An 18759-nucleotide genomic window follows, 5' to 3' on the forward strand; every position below is an offset into this window, starting at 1 on the left:
TGAAGGAAATGGGACGAGGTGGTTCTAGGGTTTGTTTGGCTTTGTTTCTAGATGCAGAAATAATATTTTTGTGGAAATCCATCGTTCCAGAGGTGAAAATGTTATTATTGTTACTATAAGGGAAGGAAATCTGCCAGACAAAATGAGTTTTGGGGTTTCTCTGCTGCAAGGCATGTGTCTGGAATATCAACAAAAGAATATAATAGGAGAGAGGGAGAGAAATAATTAGGGAAGGAGCTGCAGAAATAGGAGGAAGAGAGACAGAAAGGCACAGTATTATTAGCACAATATTATGCTATACTAATAATATAATATATTGTATATACATATACAGTACAGTCTCACTTATCCAACACTAGCTTATCCAACATTCTGGATTATCCAACGCATTTTTGTAGTCAATGTTTTCAATACATCGTGATATTTTGGTGCTAAATTCGTAAATACAGTAATTACTACATAGCATTACTGTGTATGGAACTACCTTTTCTGTCAAATTTGTTGTATAACATGATGTTTTGGTGCTTAATTTGTAAAATCATAGCCTAATTTAATGTTTAATAGGCTTTTCCTTAATCTCTCCTTATTATCCAACATATTCGCTTATCCAACGTTCTGCCGGCCTGTTTACGTTGGATAAGCGAGACTCTACTGTATTGATAATAATATTATAATGTAATAAAATATAATAATAATAATAATATACTATTAGAATTGTATATTATATCTTACATGTAATATTACTAATAATATTGCAATATAGTGGTATAGTACAATATAGTAATATATAATGTTTATATTGTGCTATGCTAATAATATAATTTATTGTATGTACATATAACTTATAAGCCGCCCTGAGTCCCCTTCGGGGTGAGAAGGGCGGGATATAAATGTTGCTAATAATAATAATAATAGCCGCTGTCTTATTGCATTTGCTGCAGCATGAGCCATGATCTTATCCTTGAGCTCTTGTTGTCTTGCTGTCAAGTTTCCTGGTGGTTCAACAAGTGTTTCAAGTGTTGGTTCTTCAGATTCTTGCAAAAGCTCTACACCTTCTTCTGGTTCAATCTGTTCCACCCTTCCAAGTGTTGCTGGAGTCTCTGCTGCTGTCTGTGCTGTGTTCTGATAGTAACTTACTTTGCAAATTTTCTGGATTTCTTCGAGTTCAACTTCACTGAACACTTTGTTTCTGATTATGAATCTTTGTTGGTCAGCCAGTCGGGGTTCTGTTATCTGTGAGTTAGGGTACTCTTGTTTCCACAGTTGATGCATCCTTTTTTGGTAGCCACGCCTTTGAGGTTCAGATTTGTAGTAGCATTTCATAATTGTGTGGTTTTCTGGCATTGTATATTTCTGCCGCTTCTGTGACTGTTCATTTGTATTTTGATTCCGTAGCCCACTTGTCGATGGATGTCCAGAATCGGCAGCATCCACCGCAATCCTTTTTATCCTGGGTGATGACCGAGCCAGTATAGACTTCGTTTTGGTTTGATTCTCCATAATGCTAATGGGTTAGGTGCTCCTGGTTCCATTCCTCAGCTGAGGCCTCTCTGGCTTGGTTGGACCTGCCGGTAGTTACACTACCGCCAACACAGTCCTCAGCATCATTGGTAAGGTAAAGTAATGGTAAAGGTTTCCCCTGACGTTAAGTCCAGTCATGTCTGACTCTGGGGGTTGGTGCTAATCTCCATTTCTAAGCCGAAGAGTCGGCGTTGTCCATAGACACCTCCAAGATCATGGGGCCGGCATGACTGCATGGAGCGCCATTACCTTCCCGCTGGAGCGGTACCTATTGATCTACTCACATTGGCATGTTTTTGAACTGCTAGGTTGGCAGGAGCTGGAGCTAACAGCTCTCAGCATCATTGGAGCAGTTGCCAAAAGATCTCAGCCGCAAACATACTGTGGGACTTCCGAATTCAGACTGACAAAGTTCTGGAACACAACACACCAGACATCACAGTTGTGGAGAAGAAAAAGGTTTGGATCATTGATGTTGCTATCCCAGGTGACAGTCGCATTGACGAAAAACAACAGGAAAAACTCAGCCGCTATCAGGACCTCAAGACTGAACTTCAAAGACTCTGGCAGAAACCAGTGCAGGTGGTCCCGGTGGTGATGGGCACACTGGGTGCCGTGCCAAAAGATCTCAGTCAGCATTTGGAAACAATAGACATTGACAAAATTACGATCTGCCAACTGCAAAAGGCCACCCTGCTGGGATCTGCGCGCATCATCCGAAAATACATCATACAGTCCTAGACACTTGGGAAGTGTTCGACTTGTGATTTTGTGATACGAAATCCAGCATATCTACCTTGTTTGCTGTGTCATAATAAAATAATAATAATAATAATAATAATAATAATAATAATAATAATAATAATAATAATAATAATAATAATAATGGGGAAAACCCCAGGGGAAGTTCTCTTTACCTCCACCAGGGGCGCCAAAGAGAAAGGCACTGCTCCAAGAGGAGCCAAAGAAATGACAGAGGCGGGGAAGGAATATAAGGTTTCTGATTGGACAGCTCCAAGCTCCAATCCTTGCTCTCTCACGTCGCAGCACGCTGCTCACCATTGGACACCGATGCGGAAGAAAAAGAAGCTATTGCTGCAAGAGAAAGGCGCCCATTGGCTGAGAAGGGCCACCGTAGGGCGGGGACTGCATGTTAAAGATCCAGCGGGAGCGCTGATTGGTCACTCGGTTGTGTTCTAACGGAACAGGGAGGGAGGCACAGAACTCAGCCCTTGAGGGCGGCTCTGATAGGCTAGAAGGCTCCGTTCTAAAAGGCGGAGCCTGCATATTAAGGAACCGCCGCGGGCGGTGATTGGCTAAGACGCGCTGCTGGCTAAGTAGCGCCTGGAGGTTCATTCAAGTCGGATCCGAGGATGGTCGCCGGGGTCTCTGGAGTGTTTTTCCGCCGGCTGGGAGCGTTAAGCGGAGGGGCTGCGGTGGGAGCGGCCGCCTATGGAGCGCACGGTGAGCGGGGCCAACGCAGAGAAGGCTCGGGTGCATCTGTACTGTAGAATTAACGCAGTTTGACACCGCTTTAACAACTATAATTCAATGTTTTTGGAAATCCTCGTGAAAATCCTATCCATTGATAAGTGTCAGCCCCTAATAGACTGGAAGAACTAACAACTAGAAACTCGAGGTGTGTCTACTCTGTAGAATTAATGCAGTTTGACACCGCTATAAAAGCAATGCTTAGGAGTTGTAGTATGGCGAAGCACCAGCACTCTTGGGCAGAGAAGGCTAAAGACGTTGTGAAACTACAACTCCCAAGATTCCATAGCATTGAGCCATGGCAGATTAAGGTTGGATCTAGACTGCCATATAACCCAGTTCAAAGCAGATAATCTGGATTTGGCAGTGTAGATGAATGAATTTATTTCTATCCAACCCTATCTCTCCAATGGGGATTCAGGGCGGCTTACAACAATAGAGAGAGGCAAACATTTAGTGCCGTATAAAAATACAAAATAACATAAACCAAACTATAATACCCAATTTACATTTACACAAGCAACAAAGACAAGCAGACAATTGGCCTTTTTGAACAGGAATCTACCGTTGCTGCCGACAGAGGCCTGGGCTGCCCTTATCACTCTTTGGCCTTTGCTTGGGGCACACCCATGACCCACCCTTTCCCCTCTGCTATACTTTCGTATCTGGGTTGCTGTGAGTTTTCTGAGCTTTCTAGCCATGTTCCAGAAGCATTCTTTCCTGACCTTTCACCCACATCTATGGCAGGCATCCTCAGGTTGTGAGGTCTGTTGGAAACTAGGCAAGTGGGGTTTATAGATATCTATGGATTGATGTCCAGGGTGTGAGAAAGAACTCTTGCCTGTTTTATACTCCACCTCCATCTCCCCAAGGGGACTCGGGATGGCTTACATGGGGCTAAGCCCGGGCAATAACACTCAGCAGAAAAGAAAAACACACACATAAAATACAGTTATACACATTAAACACTAAAAACACATTAATCAACTAGACATAATCTAAAAACCTGAGTGAAAATTACAAAATAGAACTGAGCCAAAGTGCGTGGAGTAGATGATGTAAACTAGAGAATCGAGTAGGAAGCCAAAATGCTGCAATAGATAGGAGACTTGGGATGAGGAAGACGTTGAGATTATTTCTAACTGCGGGAATAAGATAAAGTGCATCAAAAATGGTAGTGGTCACTGGAACAAGAACCTGAATTGGATGGGCATTCACTCTCCAAAAGCCTGGTGGAAAAGCCAAGTTTTAAGGCTTTTCCTAAAGGCTAAGAGGGTAGCATTGATTAGCATTGAATAGCTCTGCAGCTTCAAAGCCTTGCTGCTTCCTGCCAGGGATCCTCTCACCTCTGCAGGCGTCTACTGTATGCCATTCAGCTGCGGACAAGTCTACATTAGGACCATCAAATGCAGCATTGCCCAGACACGAATCAAGGAACATGAAAGGCACTGAAGACTAACTCAACCAGAGACGTCAGCCATAGCAGAGCACCTGAGGAACCAACCTGGACACAGCAGATTATTGGAAAACACAGAAATGCTGGACCACTCTCACAACCACCATGTCAGGCAACACAGAGAAGTCATTGAAAGCCACAAGGAGCATGCGGACAATTTCAACAGAAAGGAGGAAACCATGAACATGAACAAAATCTGGCTCCCAGTATTACAAAACTCTAAAATCAGGACAGTAAATAAAGAACAACACTCAGAAAACAGAGGAATTCCAGACAGGAAACAATCAGGACCAGCTAACACCTCCCAACAAAGGATTCCGCCAGGCAGGACGCAGTCAGGCTTTGAAGCTGCAAGGCTATTCAATGATAATCAAGGCAACCAGTTGCAACATTCACGCCTCCAACAGACAGTTGTTTCTCCCACCCACCCTGGACATTATTACACCAGGATATAAACCCCACTTGCCTAGTTTCCAACAGAACTCACAACCTCTGAGGATGCCTGGCATAGATGTGGATGAAACGTCAGGAGTGAATGCTTCTGGAACATGGCCAGACAACCTGGAAAACTCACAGCAACTCAGTAATTCTGGCCATGAAAGCCTTTGACAACACAGTTTCATATCTCTTTTTCTTCTTGTTTAGGTTTCCGAAGGAGCGACCGAGATGATTACTTAAAAGAGGTAAGACTATTCCTTCTTCTTTTCTTTCTTTTTGGCACTTCTGCTTCCAGTTTCTCCAGCTGAACTGGTTTGAACTTAGGGTTGAGAGGGGAAAATTTTCTGTTTCCAGTTATAGGAAGAAATTGGTAGCACTGGAAATGTCCTAAAGGCATTTGTTGACTTACAGAAGGCATGGGCAAACTTCGTCCCTCCCTCCAGGTGTTTGGACTTCAACTCCTTAGGAATTGTGGGAGTTGAAGTCCAAAACACCTGGAGGGAGGGCCGAAGTTTGCCCATGCCTTATCCACACTGTAGAATGAATGCAGTTTGACTTTGCTTTTAGTGTCATGGCTCACTCAGAGATGTGGAAGCCTGGGATTTGTGGTTTGGTGAGGCACAGGCCTTTTTGGCAGAGAAGCTTAGAGCCTTATAAGCCTACAACTTCCAGGGTTCCTTAGCATTGAGCCGCGAGAGTTAAAGTGATGTCAAACTGCACAAAACTCTCAAACCATTACAACACGCTGGCTCTGATATCGATACTTTTACATCCCGCCCTGTATCCGAATATTTCAGGTTAACTTATAATAAAAAAAATGTGAAAGAACATATAGTAATTTCGAAAAATTAAAAACATGTCTCTACTCAATGGAAAAAAGTAAAACAACATACAGATTAAAAACATGTCTCTACTCAATGGAAAAAAAATTAAAATAATAATGCATTTTTTTCCCCCAGCTCTATGAAACGGCCAACAAGTATCACTTCTTGCACAGCCTGGCGCTGCTAGCCGTCCCCCATTGCCGATATCCCATGATGGTGAGTGCTTAGGGCTGGGATATTGGGATTGGAGGGGGAAGTTGACTCTATTATTATTATCATTATTATTTAATTGGGTGGCCATCTGTCGGGAAGGCTTTGATTGTGCTTTTTCCTGCATGGCAGGGAGTTGGACTGGATGGGCCATGTGGTCTCTTCCAGCTCTGTATCTATGATGATGAATCACCGCTCCATTCACAATAATAGAAAACTTTGGCCTTCCCTCTAAGTGTTTTGGGCTGCAACTCCCACCATTCCTAACAGCCTCAGGCCCTTTCCTTTTCCCCCTCCGCCGCTTAAGCGGCGGAGGGGGAAAAGGAAAGGGCCTGAGGCTGTTAGGAATGGTGGGAGTTGCAGTCCAAAACACTTGGAGGGAAGGCCAAAGTTTGCCCATGCCTCGTCTAGATGTTCATTAGGATCCCCCTATTGATATGTACTTTTTCATCCTTTTCTCCACATTTACGGAGCTTGATGTCGGGCCATGCCTTCTGCTTGTTCCACTGCCTCCGTATGTATGTATCCCCAACGGAAATAACGTGCGCCGTATATTTCCGCTCTGACAAAACCTCGCCAGATATAGGGCTGTAATTAGCGGGAGATTATAGGCCCTCCATCACTGATACGGTGGCATTATTTCTTGTAACTCGGAGGAGAAGTATCCGGTCGTTTTCATCAGTGCCTTTTAAGGCTCCTTAATTGTGAATTTTAATGGGATGTCAATATCTGTGCAGCAAGCTATATTTCAACTCTTTCCTGGTATATTCTAGAGGCTGTTATTTTGCATAAAATCTTTATGTGAGAATTAAGGTGAAGATTTTCCCTTGACATGAACTCTAGTCGTGTCCGACTCTGGGGGGTTGAGGCTCATCTCCATTTCTAAGCCGAAGAGCCGGCGTTCATAGAATCATAGAATCATAGAATAGTAGAGTTGGAAGAGACCACATGGGCCATCTAGTCCAACCCCCTGCTAAGAAGCAGGAAATCGCATTCAAAGCACCCCCGACAGATGGCCATCCAGCCTCTGCTTAAAAGCCTCCAAGGAAGGAGCCTCCACCACGGCCCCGGGGAGAGAGTTCCACTGTCGAACAGCTCTCACAGTGAGGAAGTTCTTCCTGATGTTCAGGTGGAATCTCCTTTCCTGTAGTTTGAAGCCATTGTTCCGTGTCCTAGTCTGCAGGGCAGCAGAAAACAAGCTTGCTCCCTCTTCCCTATGACTTCCCTTCACATATTTGTACATGGCTATCATGTCTCCTCTCAGCCTTCTCTTCTGCAGGCTAAACATGCCCAGCTCTTTAAGCCGCTCCTCATAGGGCTTGTTCTCCAGACCCTTAATCATTTTAGTCGCCCTCCTCTGGACGCTTTCCAGCTTGTCAACATCTCCCTTCAACTGTGGTGCCCAAAATTGGACACAGTATTCCAGGTGTGGTCTGACCAAGGCAGAATAGAGGGGGAGCATAACTTCCCTGGATCTAGACGCTATTCCCCTATTGATGCAGGCCAGAATCCCATTGGCTTTTTTAGCAGCCGCATCACATTGTTGGCTCATGTTTAACTTGTTGTCCACGAGGACTCCAAGGTCTTTTTCGCACACACTGCTGTCAAGCCAGGCGTCCCCCATTCTGTATCTTTGATTTCCATTTTTTCTGCCGAAGTGAAGTATCTTGCATTTGTCCCTGTTGAACTTCATTTTGTTAGTTTTGGCCCATCTCTCTAGTCTGTCAAGATCGTTTTGAATTCTGCTCCTGTCTTCTGGAGTGTTAGCTATCCCTCCCAGTTTTGTGTCGTCTGCAAACTTGATGATCGTGCCTTCTAACCCTTCGTCTAAGTCGTTAATAAAGATGTTGAACAGAACCGGGCCCAGGACGGAGCCCTGCGGCACTCCACTTGTCACTTCTTTCCATGATGAAGACGACGCATTGGTGGGCACCCTTTGGGTTCGTTCGCTTAGCCAATTACAGATCCACCTAACCGTAGTTTTGTCTAGCCCACATTTTACTAGTTTGTTTGCCAGAAGGTCGTGGGGGACTTTGTCGAAGGCCTTACTGAAATCCAGGTAGGCTACATCCACAGCATTCCCTGTATCGACCCAACTCGTAACTCTATCGAAGTTGTCCATAGACACCACCAAGCTCATTTGGCCAGCATGGCAGCATGGAGCACTGTTACCTTCCCACCAGAGCAGTACCTATTGATGTACTTAGGGCTGGGATATGCATGTTTTCAAACTGCTAGGTTGGCAGAAGCTGGGGCTAACAGCAGGAGCTCACCCTGCTCCATGGATTCGAACTGCTGATCTTTCAGTCAGCAAGTTCAGCAGCCCAGCAGTTTAACCTGCTGTGCCATTGGGGGGCTCCACAGCCAACCTAGCAGTTTGAAAACATGCAAATGTGAGTAGATCAATAGGTACTGCTTCAACAGGAAGGTAATAAAGGTGCCCAGGGGCTCCTATGTGAGGGTGCGTGTGTATATATATATATATGCATGTATGTATATATATGTGTGTGTGTGTGTTTCTGTCTGTGTGTATACATACATACATAGGTGTGTGTGTATAGGATTCTAACTCTCAGAATCCTCAACAGCAATCCCATAGTTCCATAGCATTCAGCCATGTCAATCAAAGTGGTGTCAAATTGCAGTATTTCTACAATTTAGATTTATTGTAAGTCTGAACGGACTAAGGTGCCGAGCTTTCTTTCCCTAGGATGCCTTGGGTTGCTCATGCCATGGTCAAACTACAGTTCCCAGCATTCCCTAGCCTTGAGCCATGTCTATTCAAGGGGTGCCAAACTGCGTTCTACTACAGTGTTGATACACCCATAGCTAAAACGCATAGACAAAAATATAAAGCCATTATCATCCATCTATAAGGAGGCCCTCGGTAGCACAACGGGTTAAACCGCGGAGCTGCTGAACTTGCTGACTGAAAGGTCACAGGTTCGAATCCAGGGAGTGGAGTGAGCTCCTGCTGTTAGCCCCAGCTTCTGCCAGCCTAGCAGTTCGAAAACATGCAAATGTGAGTAGATCAATAGGTACCGCTCTGGCGGGAAGCTAATGGCACTCCATGCAGTCATACCGGCCACATGATTGTGGTGGTGTCTACGGACAATGCTGGCTCTTGACTTAGAAATGGAGATGAGCACCAACCCCCAGAGTCGGACACGACTGGACTTAACGTCAGGGGAAACCCTTCACCTTTACCTAATCCATCTATAAAAACAAGACTTAGGTTTAAGATTAAAACACACTGAAATCATGCATCCCCATGAAATGTAAGTATGGATTCATAGGTTGAAATTGGTTGAGTAGACCCTGAGCTCCAACTTTAAAATGTCGTATTTACTCATCTAATGCGCCATCGAACTATACATGCATTTTAAAATTTATAATTCATGGTTTAATAGAGTCTAATTAGAGTTTTAATTGATGTGGTACTGTTTTATTGTTTATTAATATATCGTTGTTTTATTGAATGTATTTTGAGCAATGTAATTTGCCGACTGTTGTAAGCCGCCCTGAGTCCCTTCGGGTGAGAAAGGCAGAGTAAAAATGATGTAAATAAATAAATAAAAATAAATCGAATCTAATGAGCACATCCATTTTCAAAACCCTGAAACCAAAAAAAGTATTTGCTACTGAATGCAATGCGCAGTGGCAAAAAGTGCGCTTTTTGTACATTGCCATTGCTGCCTGCTTAGGATTCATTCTTTCAAAACAATTGTGTTAGAACTCCAAAGGTTCCAGCAACAGAAAAGAAAACCTTGGGGTGCATCTTTGCAGCAGAATGAATCCACTTTAATTGCCTTGGTTCAATACTATGGTGTCATGGGATCTGTAGTTTTGCAAGGCCTTGAGCCTTCTATGTCAAAGGTTGTGGCTGCCTCACCAAACTACAAATCCCAGGATCGCATAATATTGATCCCATGCCATTTAATTAGAGATGACGTCAAATAAGAGCTTCTGAAGCAGCTTCCCCTTTGGCTTCATTACACACCCATATTTTGGCGAGGTCAAGTAGCAAAAGCAAGCAATGATTTATTTAGTATTATTATTATTATCATTATGATTTTCATGCTTTCAAATGTCCATGTTTCCCTTGTCTTCCAGGCTGGGAGCGTCCTGTCCTTAGGGATGGGGATGTTTTGCGGGGCCTTCTATTACCACGCTTTGACCGGAGACCCGACCTTCACCAAAGCGGCTCCGTACGGGGGAGGTCTCCTCATCCTCGGCTGGCTCGCCATGGCCCCCTGACCCTGCCCACCCGCTCTACAAATCCCAATTGAGCCCTTCCCCTCCTAGCTACACCCCAAGTTTATGTGGCTGTTCAAGGTGGCGTGAAAATTGCACTGTTCATAGTGTGTAGTTTGGAGACTGTCATTTAGGACTATCTGCCGCAAGACTACATATCCCAATTCCACAGGCTGGATCTGTCATTGTTCAATGCAAAATTATAATGGTGGCATTACAGCGTAAGTCCACGTGAACTTTCCAAGGGAGAATTCTGCAGCATCCTGGGATTTGTAGTTTAGGGAAGGGCATTTAGAACTCTGCCACAAAACTATGGTTCTTCAACCCAAACTACATATCCCATGATTGTATTGGATGCAGCTACACATGGGTTGTGCAAGAGGCATATTTTTAGACATGTATAAAAGGTATACCTTTGCAAACTATAACTTTGTAATCATTTAGAAAAAACAAATCAATGACTTCAATCAAGATGAAAATTTATTTAATAAATGAACTGGATGTCTTTAATGCTTGACTGTTTCTGTATGGAGGCATATTATGAAATGGTACGGAAAAAATGAACGCATCTTTACTGTAAAATGGATGCAGTTTGGTACTACAGTAGAGTCTCACTTATCCAACATTCACTTATCCAACGTTCTGGATTATCCAACGTATTTTTGTAGTCAATGTTTTCAATACATCGTGATATTTTGGTGCTAAATTCATAAATACAGTAATTACTACGTAGCATTACTGCCTATTGAACTACTTTTTCTGTCAAACTTATTGTATAACATGATGTTTTGGTGCTCAATTTGTAAAATCATAACCTAATTTGATGTTTAATGGGCTTCTCCTTAATCTCTCCTTATTATCCAACATATTCGCTTATCCAACGTTCTGCCGGCCCATTTATGTTGGATAAGTGAGACTCTACTGTACTTTCACTGCTTTGGCTCAAGGCTATGGGATCATGGCAGTTGTAGTTCTACAAAGGCCTTATCCTTCTCTTCCAAAAAATGCTAGGCAAAACTACAACTCCCAGGCAGCCATAGCCTTGTATCGTTGTAGTTAAAGTGGTGCCAAACTGCATTCATTCTACAGTTTAGACGCCCCAATGAGATGGAAGAATCTAGGGACTCCTTATCCAAAGAAAGCAACTTTTCCTAACTCTGGAAAACAGGAATGTGAAGGCTCCATTGCATTTGTCCTTTTTGGTTCCAGGATTTTCCGTGTTTCTTAAACAGACGTAACATGATTTGAGATCAGCATGATGGTTTTTAGTATTATTGTTATTAGTATTTTAGGGTGGCAAAGAATACTTTTATATGCCTTGTTCCCATAAAAGTGCCCAGAGCGGCCATAAAAATGACACATCTGCCGTAAAAGCAAGAGAAGCGGAAAAGCCCCACGAAATAACGAGAAGAGATAATGGGACGATTAAAAGAACCACATAAAATCCCAGTCCAGAATAGACCGTAAATCGTAGAATCTCAGAGCATCTACACTGGGGAATGAATGGAGTTTGATCCCACTTGAACTAGTATAAATGTTTTCCCCCCACCATGATGCTCAGAATAAATCATTTTTGGTCTGTTCTTGGTTGCTAAGCAGGGTCAGCCCTAGTTGGGATTTGGATGGGAGGCCGTTAGAGAATGTCAAGCCTATTTCAGAGGAAGGAACTGGCAAAACCACCAATGAAACATGCTTTTCCTAAGAAAACCCACCGTTTTGGAAAATATGGGACTCAAAAGTGGCTGCTAGGACTCATGTGCTAAAAAGTTACTTTCCTCAAGTCTTTCTTCAATAAAGACTGGAAGCAGACAGACAAATACAGTAGAGTCTCACTAATCCAAGCCTCGCTTATCCAAGCCTCTGGAGAATCCAAGCCATTTTTGTAGTCAATGTTTTCAATATATCGTGATATTTTGGTGCTAAATTCGTAAATACAGTAATTACTGCGTAGCATTACTGCGTATTGAACTGCTTTTTCTGTCAAATGTGTTGTATAACATGAAGTTTTGGTGCTTAATTTGTAAAATCATAACCTAATTTGATGTTTAATAGGCTTTCTCCTAATCCCTTTTTCTTAATCTCTCCTTGTTATCCAAGATATTGCTTATCCAAGCTTCTGCCGGTCCGTTTAGCTTGGATAAGTGAGACTCTACTGTAGTTACCCTTTTCCCCCGCAAAGGAATAGCGCTGTGATACATTTCTTGCTTTCGGAGACAAGTTGTTGCCTGATGCATCTCACACGAGTATTATTATTATTATATTTATTTATACCCTGTTTTTTTTTTCTCCACAAAGGAGACTCAAAGCAGCTGTGTATCTATTATTAGCATTAGAATGTCTTATTATATAATATATTATTATATTTTATATTAATATATTATTATGTTTATTTCTACCCCACTTTTTCTCTCCACAAAGAGACTCAAAGTGACTGTATCTATTATTAGTATTAGTAAAGGTAAAGGTCTTCCCCTGACGTTAAGTCCAGTCATGTCTGACTCTGGGGGTTGGTGCTCATCTCCATTTCTATGCCCAAGAGCCGGCTTTGTCCATAGACCCCTCCAAGGTCATGTGGCCAAAGGCATCACTGCCTGGAGTGCTGTTACCTTCCTGCCGGAGCAGTACATATTGATCTACTCACATTGGCATGTTTTCGAACTGCTAGGTTGGCAGGAGCTGGGGCTAACGGTGGGCGCTCATTCCGCTCCCAGGATTTGAACCTGGCACCTTTTGGTCCGCAAGTTCAGCAGCTCAGCGCCTTAACACACTGTGCCACCAGGGGCCCCCTTTATTATTAGTATTAGACTGTTATTATAGGAAATCTGCTACAAAACAGGAGCTTTTTTGATTTCCAGGGTCAGAGAAGCAGATAGCGAAGACAGAAGAATGGCCTGCCTCAGGGGAGCGTGCTTACTCTATCCATGCTTAACATTTACACAAATGACCAGCCACAGCCAGAAGGGACAGAGAGTTTGATCTACGCTGACGATCTTGCCATCACCGCTCAAGCAGGGACCTTTGAAATGGTTGAACAGAAGCTCTCTGAAGCTATAGGTGCTCTTACTGCCTGTTACATGGAAAACCAGCTGATTCCTAATCCATTTCAAACGCAGATGTGTGCTTTTCACTTTAAGAACAGACAAGCATCTCGAGCTCAGAGGATGACCTGGGAAGGAATCCCACTGGAGCATTACAGCACAACAACATACCTGGGAGTCGCTCTGGACTGTGCTCTGACTTGCAAGAAGCACTGCTTGGCTATCAAGCTACGTAGAAGTGGGTGCTAGAAATAATATGTAAGTTAACTGGCACAACCTGGGGATCACAACCAGACACAGTGAAGACATCTGCTCTTGTGTTTGGCAACTCTGCTGCTGAGTACGCATGCCCAGTGTGGAACACATCTCACCACGTTAAAACAGTGGGCATGGCTCTTAAGGAGACATGCCGCATTATCACAGGATGTCATCACCTGAAAACTAGATTGTTTCAGCTTGCTTTTGACAAGACCTAGTCCCTAGTCACAAATATTCCACAGAATATACTACTTTCTTCACGTTATCTAATACCTGACCCTGTCTATGCCTCTTGCACTACTCATGCTCAGCCCTTGTATATCCCGATCACACCCATTGTACTATGGCAACTGGCTTTGCTGAGTATCATTACATGGCTGTTTTATATTCTTATGTTTGATTGAATTTGTGTTTTTAACTTTTGTTATTTTTATTCTTTTTTAAAAAAATAATTTTATTCAAGCTTTTTCAAATCAACCGTGACATAGACATGGACATAAAATAAAATAAAATGCAATATTGAGAGCAAGTTTGAAAATGTGGAAAAGAAAGAAAAGAGAGAAGAGAAAAAGAAAAGGGGGAGAGAGAAAAAGAAAACAAAAACCAAAGGAAATAACATTAAAATCGACTTCCATCTATTGCATGGTGATGTTAAGGTTCTTTTTTCTTCATAACTTCTCAGATTTATTCTGGTAGCTCCATCCGCTCCTATTCTCCTTTTTGTAAGGCTCAGTTTTTAGTTTTGCTTACTTGGGTCTCATGATAATTCTCATTTTTTCCTCTCTTAAGTATTATTATTATTTTATTATTATTATTTTGCTATATTATTATTATTATTTTATTATGACACACCAAACAAGATAGATATGCTGGATTTCGTATCACAAAATCACAAGTCAAACACTTCCCAAGTGTCTAGGACTGTGTGGTGTATTTTCTGATGATGTGTGCAGATCCCGGTCTGGTGGCCTTTTGCAGTTGGCAGATCGTAATCCTGTCAATGTCTATTGTTTCCAAATGCCGGCTGAGATCTTTTGGCACGGCACCCAATGTGCCCATCACCACCAGGACCACCTGCACTGGTTTCTGCCAAAGTCTTTGAAGTTCAATCTTGAGGTCCTGATAGCGGCTGAGTTTTTCCTGTTTTTCGTCAATGCGACTGTCGCCTGGGATGGCACATCAATGATCCAAACCTTTTTCTTTTCCACAACTGTGATGTCTGGTGTGTTGTGTTCCAGAACTTTGTCAGTCTGGATTCGGAAGTCCCACAGTATCTTTGCGTGCTCATTTTCCAATACTTTTGCAGGTTTGTGATCCCACCAGTTCTTTCCTGCTGGGAGGTGGTACTTGAGGCATAAGTTCCAATGAATCATTTGGGCCACATAGTTGTGCCTCTGTTTGTAGTCTGTCTGTGCAATTTTCTTACAGCAGCTGAGGAGATGATCCATGGTTTCGTCAGTTTCCTTGCACAGTCTGCATTTTGGGTCATCAGCTGATTTTTCGATCTTGGCCTTGATTGCCTTTGTCCTGATGTCTTGCTCCTGGGCTGCAAGGATCAGGCCTTCTGTCTCCTTCTTCAGGGTCCCATTCGTGAGCCAGAGCCAGGTCTTCTCCTTATAATAATAATAATAATAATAATAATAATAATAATAATAATAATAATTTTATTTTTGTACCCCACCACCATCTCCCCAGAGGGACTCGGGGCGGCTTACAGATATAAAACCAACATACAGCTTTTCCTTCAATTTTGTCAAGGAACTTTCCATGCAATGTTTTGTTGTGCCAGCTGTCAGCTCTAGTTTGTAGTGCGGTTTTCTTGTACTGGTTTTTTGTCTGCTGTGCTTTGAGGAGTTTCTGATTTTTGACTACAATCAAAGCAGGTTCTTCACTTTGTTTTCCATATTCTGCCAGGGCATGTTCTTCTTCTTTGACTGCTTGTTTGACTTGTAAGAGTCCTCTGCCCCCTGATCTTCTAGGCAGATATTATTTTGCTATATTATTATTATTATTATTATTATTATTATTATTATTATTATTATTATTATTATTATTATTATTATTATTTTGCTATATTATTATTATTTTGCTATATTATTATTATTATTATTATTTTGCTATATTATTATTATTTTATCATGACACAGCAAACAAGATAGATATGCTGGATTTCATATCACAAAATCACAAGTCGAACACTTCCCAAGCGTCTAGGACTGTGTGATGTATTATTATTATTATTATTATTATTATTATTATTATTATTATTATTATTATTATTATTATTTATATCCCACTTTTTCTCTCTACTAAGGAGACCCAAAATAGCTATGTGAATCCACCAATATGCTACACGGGTGTCTGGACACGTGTCTGCAAACAAACCCCTCGTGTGAACGGCCCAGATCCGTGTCTGCCTTTTCCACAACGAGGTGGGACACTTATGCAGCATTCCCACGCACATGTATTAGGAAGACAGGCAAACCCTCTCCCCAAATCTGCCAATTAGGGCTGCCTGTCCCTTTAATTTTGCATCTCTCCTTTCCTCTCCCGCAGAGAAAACAAAGGGGACTCGCCCAGAAGCGGCTGCCTACGACTCCCAGAATGCCTCACCATTGGAGGCGACGGCAAAGGCTTCTGGGAAATGGAGTTCATCATTGGCAATGTATGATTTATGGGCAAAGCTGGGCATGGGCCAACTTCAGCTTTCCCTCCAGGTGTTTTGGACTGCAACTCCCACAATTCCTAACAGCCTACCGGCTGTTAGGAATTGTGGGAGTTGCAGTCCAAAACACCTGGAGGGAAAGCTGAAGTTGGCCCATGCCTGGGTGAGACTATATCTATATAGGGCTATTGTTTTGGACTCTAACTCCCAGTATCCCCCGCAAAAGGGCCCTCCCCGCCCCTGGTGTGGCTTGGGGCGGGATCATCCCCTTCCTGCCCGCCTCTCCTCCTCCTCAGCTGCAGGACAAAGACTTGCGTGTCAAGGGGCGGCGCGTTCACACGTGCAAGGCGCTCTTTCCGGCTGTTCCCGTGTCTTTTCTCCACGGGAGTGGCCCCGATCCGGAGCTGCTGGAGCTGCAGAAGGAGGAGGGAGAGAAAGGCGGCTCCTCCATCCATCCTTTCCCCTTCCTTTCTTCACTTCGGAGGCTCCAAAGGTAAATAATAAAGAGAAAATCTCTTCCTCCTGATAAGATTCCCTATGCTTCTTGCCCGGGCATCCTTTTGACTACAACTCCCATTATGCTTCCTTACCAGCAGCAGGGGTTTCTGGGTTTTGTAATCCATGGATAGATAGATTTCCAGAGCTTTTTTCCTCCATAACTTTGCTTCAATCCCATCAGACCAATATTAGTAGAAGAAATAATAATAAAGTTTTGGACTACAAGTCCCATAATGCGTCCTTACCACCAGCAGGGGGGTTCTGGGTTTTGTAATCCATAGATAGATAGATTTCCAGAGCTTTTTCTCCGCCATAACTTTGCTTCAATCCCATCAGACCAATATTAGTAGAGGAAAAAATATTAATTTTGGACTACAAGTCCCATAATGCGTCCTTACCAGCAGTAGGGGATTCTGGGTTTTGTAATCCATAAATAGATAGATTTCCAGAGCTTTTCTCCTCCATAACTTTGCTTCAATCCTATCAGGCCAATATTAGGAACAAAATAATGTTGGACTACAACTCCCATTATGCTTCCTTACCAGCAGCAGTGGGATTCTGGGTTTTGTAATCCGTAGATAGATTTCCAGAGCTTTTTCTCCGCCATAACTTTGCTTCAATCCCATCAGACCAATATTAGTAGAGGAAAAAAATAATAATTTTGGACTACAAGTCCCATAATGTGTCCTTACCAACAGCAGGGGGATTCTGGGTTTTGTAATCCATAGATAGATAGATTTCCAGAGCTTTTCTCCTCCATAGCTTTGCTTCAATCCTATCAGGCCAATATTAGGAAGAAAATAATTTTAGACTACAAGTCCCATAATGCGTCCTTGCCAGCACCATGGGGATTCTGGGTTTTGTAATCCATAGATAGATAGATTTCCAGAGCTTTTCTCCTCCATAACTTTGCTTCAATCCCATCAGACCAATATTAGTAGAGAGAAAAATAATAATAATTTTGGACTACAAGTCCCATCATGCGTCCTTGCCAGCAGGTGGTGAATGATGGGATTTGTCGTCCAAAAAGACCTATTTTCCCAGACTTATCAGGAAAGGAAAGAAAAAGTTTGTTTTTGTAATTTATTTGAGGGATTCTGGGATTTGTAGTCCCAAAGATATCACTTATTCCAGGGCTTTTCTGTCGCTTAGACTTGTTTAGATCCCTCCAGAGTTTTTCTCCTCCATAGCTTTGCTTCAATCCTGTCAAGCCAATATTATGAAGAAAATAATTTTGGACTACAAGTCCCATAATGTGTCCTTACCAGCAGATGGGGAATTATGGGATTTGTCGTCCAAAAAGACCTGTATTTCCAGACCTATCAGGGAAGGGAAGAAAATATTTTTTGCAATTTTTTTATGCGACTACAAGTCCCATAACGCATTCCTGCCAACAGGTGGTGAATAATGGGGTTTGTAGTCCAAAAACACCCATTTTTCCAGACCTATCAGGAAAGGAAAGAAAAAGTTTGTTTTTGTAATTTATTTTGGGGGATTCTGGGATTTGTAGTCCCAATGATATCACTTGTTCCAGTGCTTTTCTGTCTCCTAGGCTTGTTTAGACCCTCCCAAGGAAAGTCAGGGAAAGTTCATTTATTTATTCATTTGGGGCTACAACTCCCATAATGCTTCCTTACCAACAGTTAAGGGATTCTGGGGTTTGTAGTCCCACAAAATAGCCAATGTTCCAGCACTTTTCCTTTCTCCTAGCCTGGTTCAAATCATAGTAGGTCAATTTTGGGGGGGAAAGGTTAAGGAAGGTTTGTTTTTTGGGACTACAATACAATACAGTCTCCATAGGGTGGGGAGGATTCTGGGATTTGTAGTCCCCAAAATATCAATGGCTCCAGAGTTTTTTCTCCTTTCTCTCTCCCAACGTGGCTTAAATCCTTGTAGCCCAAGAAAAATTAGAGATGTGCGGTGTGCAGGAAGCAGCCAGGCTTTGAAGCTGCAAGGCCATTCAATGCTAATCAAGCTGGCCAATGGCAACATTCACACTTGCATACAACAGACAAGAGTTCTTTCACACACACACACACACACACACACACCTTGCCTAGTTTCCAACAGACCTCACAACCTCTGAGGATGCCTGCCACTTTTGGA

The 18759-nt window shown here is 42.7% G+C and overlaps 2 protein-coding genes across 3 annotated transcripts in view; both read left to right on the forward strand.

The window, feature by feature from the left end:
• The first annotated feature begins 2811 nt into the window (after positions 1-2811).
• On the forward strand, positions 2812-10704 carry tmem256 (transmembrane protein 256). The gene is made up of 4 exons (XM_062958151.1): positions 2812-2985; positions 5114-5151; positions 5866-5946; positions 10054-10704. Exons 1-4 carry the CDS (start codon positions 2895-2897, stop codon positions 10195-10197), a joined length of 354 nt encoding a protein of 117 aa, XP_062814221.1. The 5' UTR covers positions 2812-2894; the 3' UTR covers positions 10198-10704.
• A 5605-nt stretch (positions 10705-16309) lies between these two features.
• The window catches only part of plscr3 (phospholipid scramblase 3), a 47078-nt gene continuing 44628 nt past the window's right edge, over positions 16310-18759 (forward strand). For both annotated transcript variants that reach the window (XM_062983929.1, XM_062983928.1), the window contains exon 1: positions 16310-16648. The gene's annotated coding sequence lies outside the window, so the exon portion shown is untranslated. The remainder of the gene's footprint in view (positions 16649-18759) is intronic.

Source organism: Anolis carolinensis, chromosome 6 (assembly GCF_035594765.1).
Source record: "Anolis carolinensis isolate JA03-04 chromosome 6, rAnoCar3.1.pri, whole genome shotgun sequence".
NCBI lineage: Eukaryota > Metazoa > Chordata > Lepidosauria > Squamata > Dactyloidae > Anolis > Anolis carolinensis.

Excerpts from the sequence above, each read along its gene's own strand:
- tmem256 (XM_062958151.1), top strand. The coding sequence starts at position 2,895 with ATGGTCGCCGGGGTCTCTGGAGTGTTTTTCCGCCGGCTGGGAGCGTTA. Across the intron at positions 5,152-5,865 it reads GAGATGATTACTTAAAAGAG|CTCTATGAAACGGCCAACAA; the intron begins GTAAGACTATTC and ends TTTTTCCCCCAG. Across the intron at positions 5,947-10,053 it reads ATTGCCGATATCCCATGATG|GCTGGGAGCGTCCTGTCCTT; the intron begins GTGAGTGCTTAG and ends CTTGTCTTCCAG.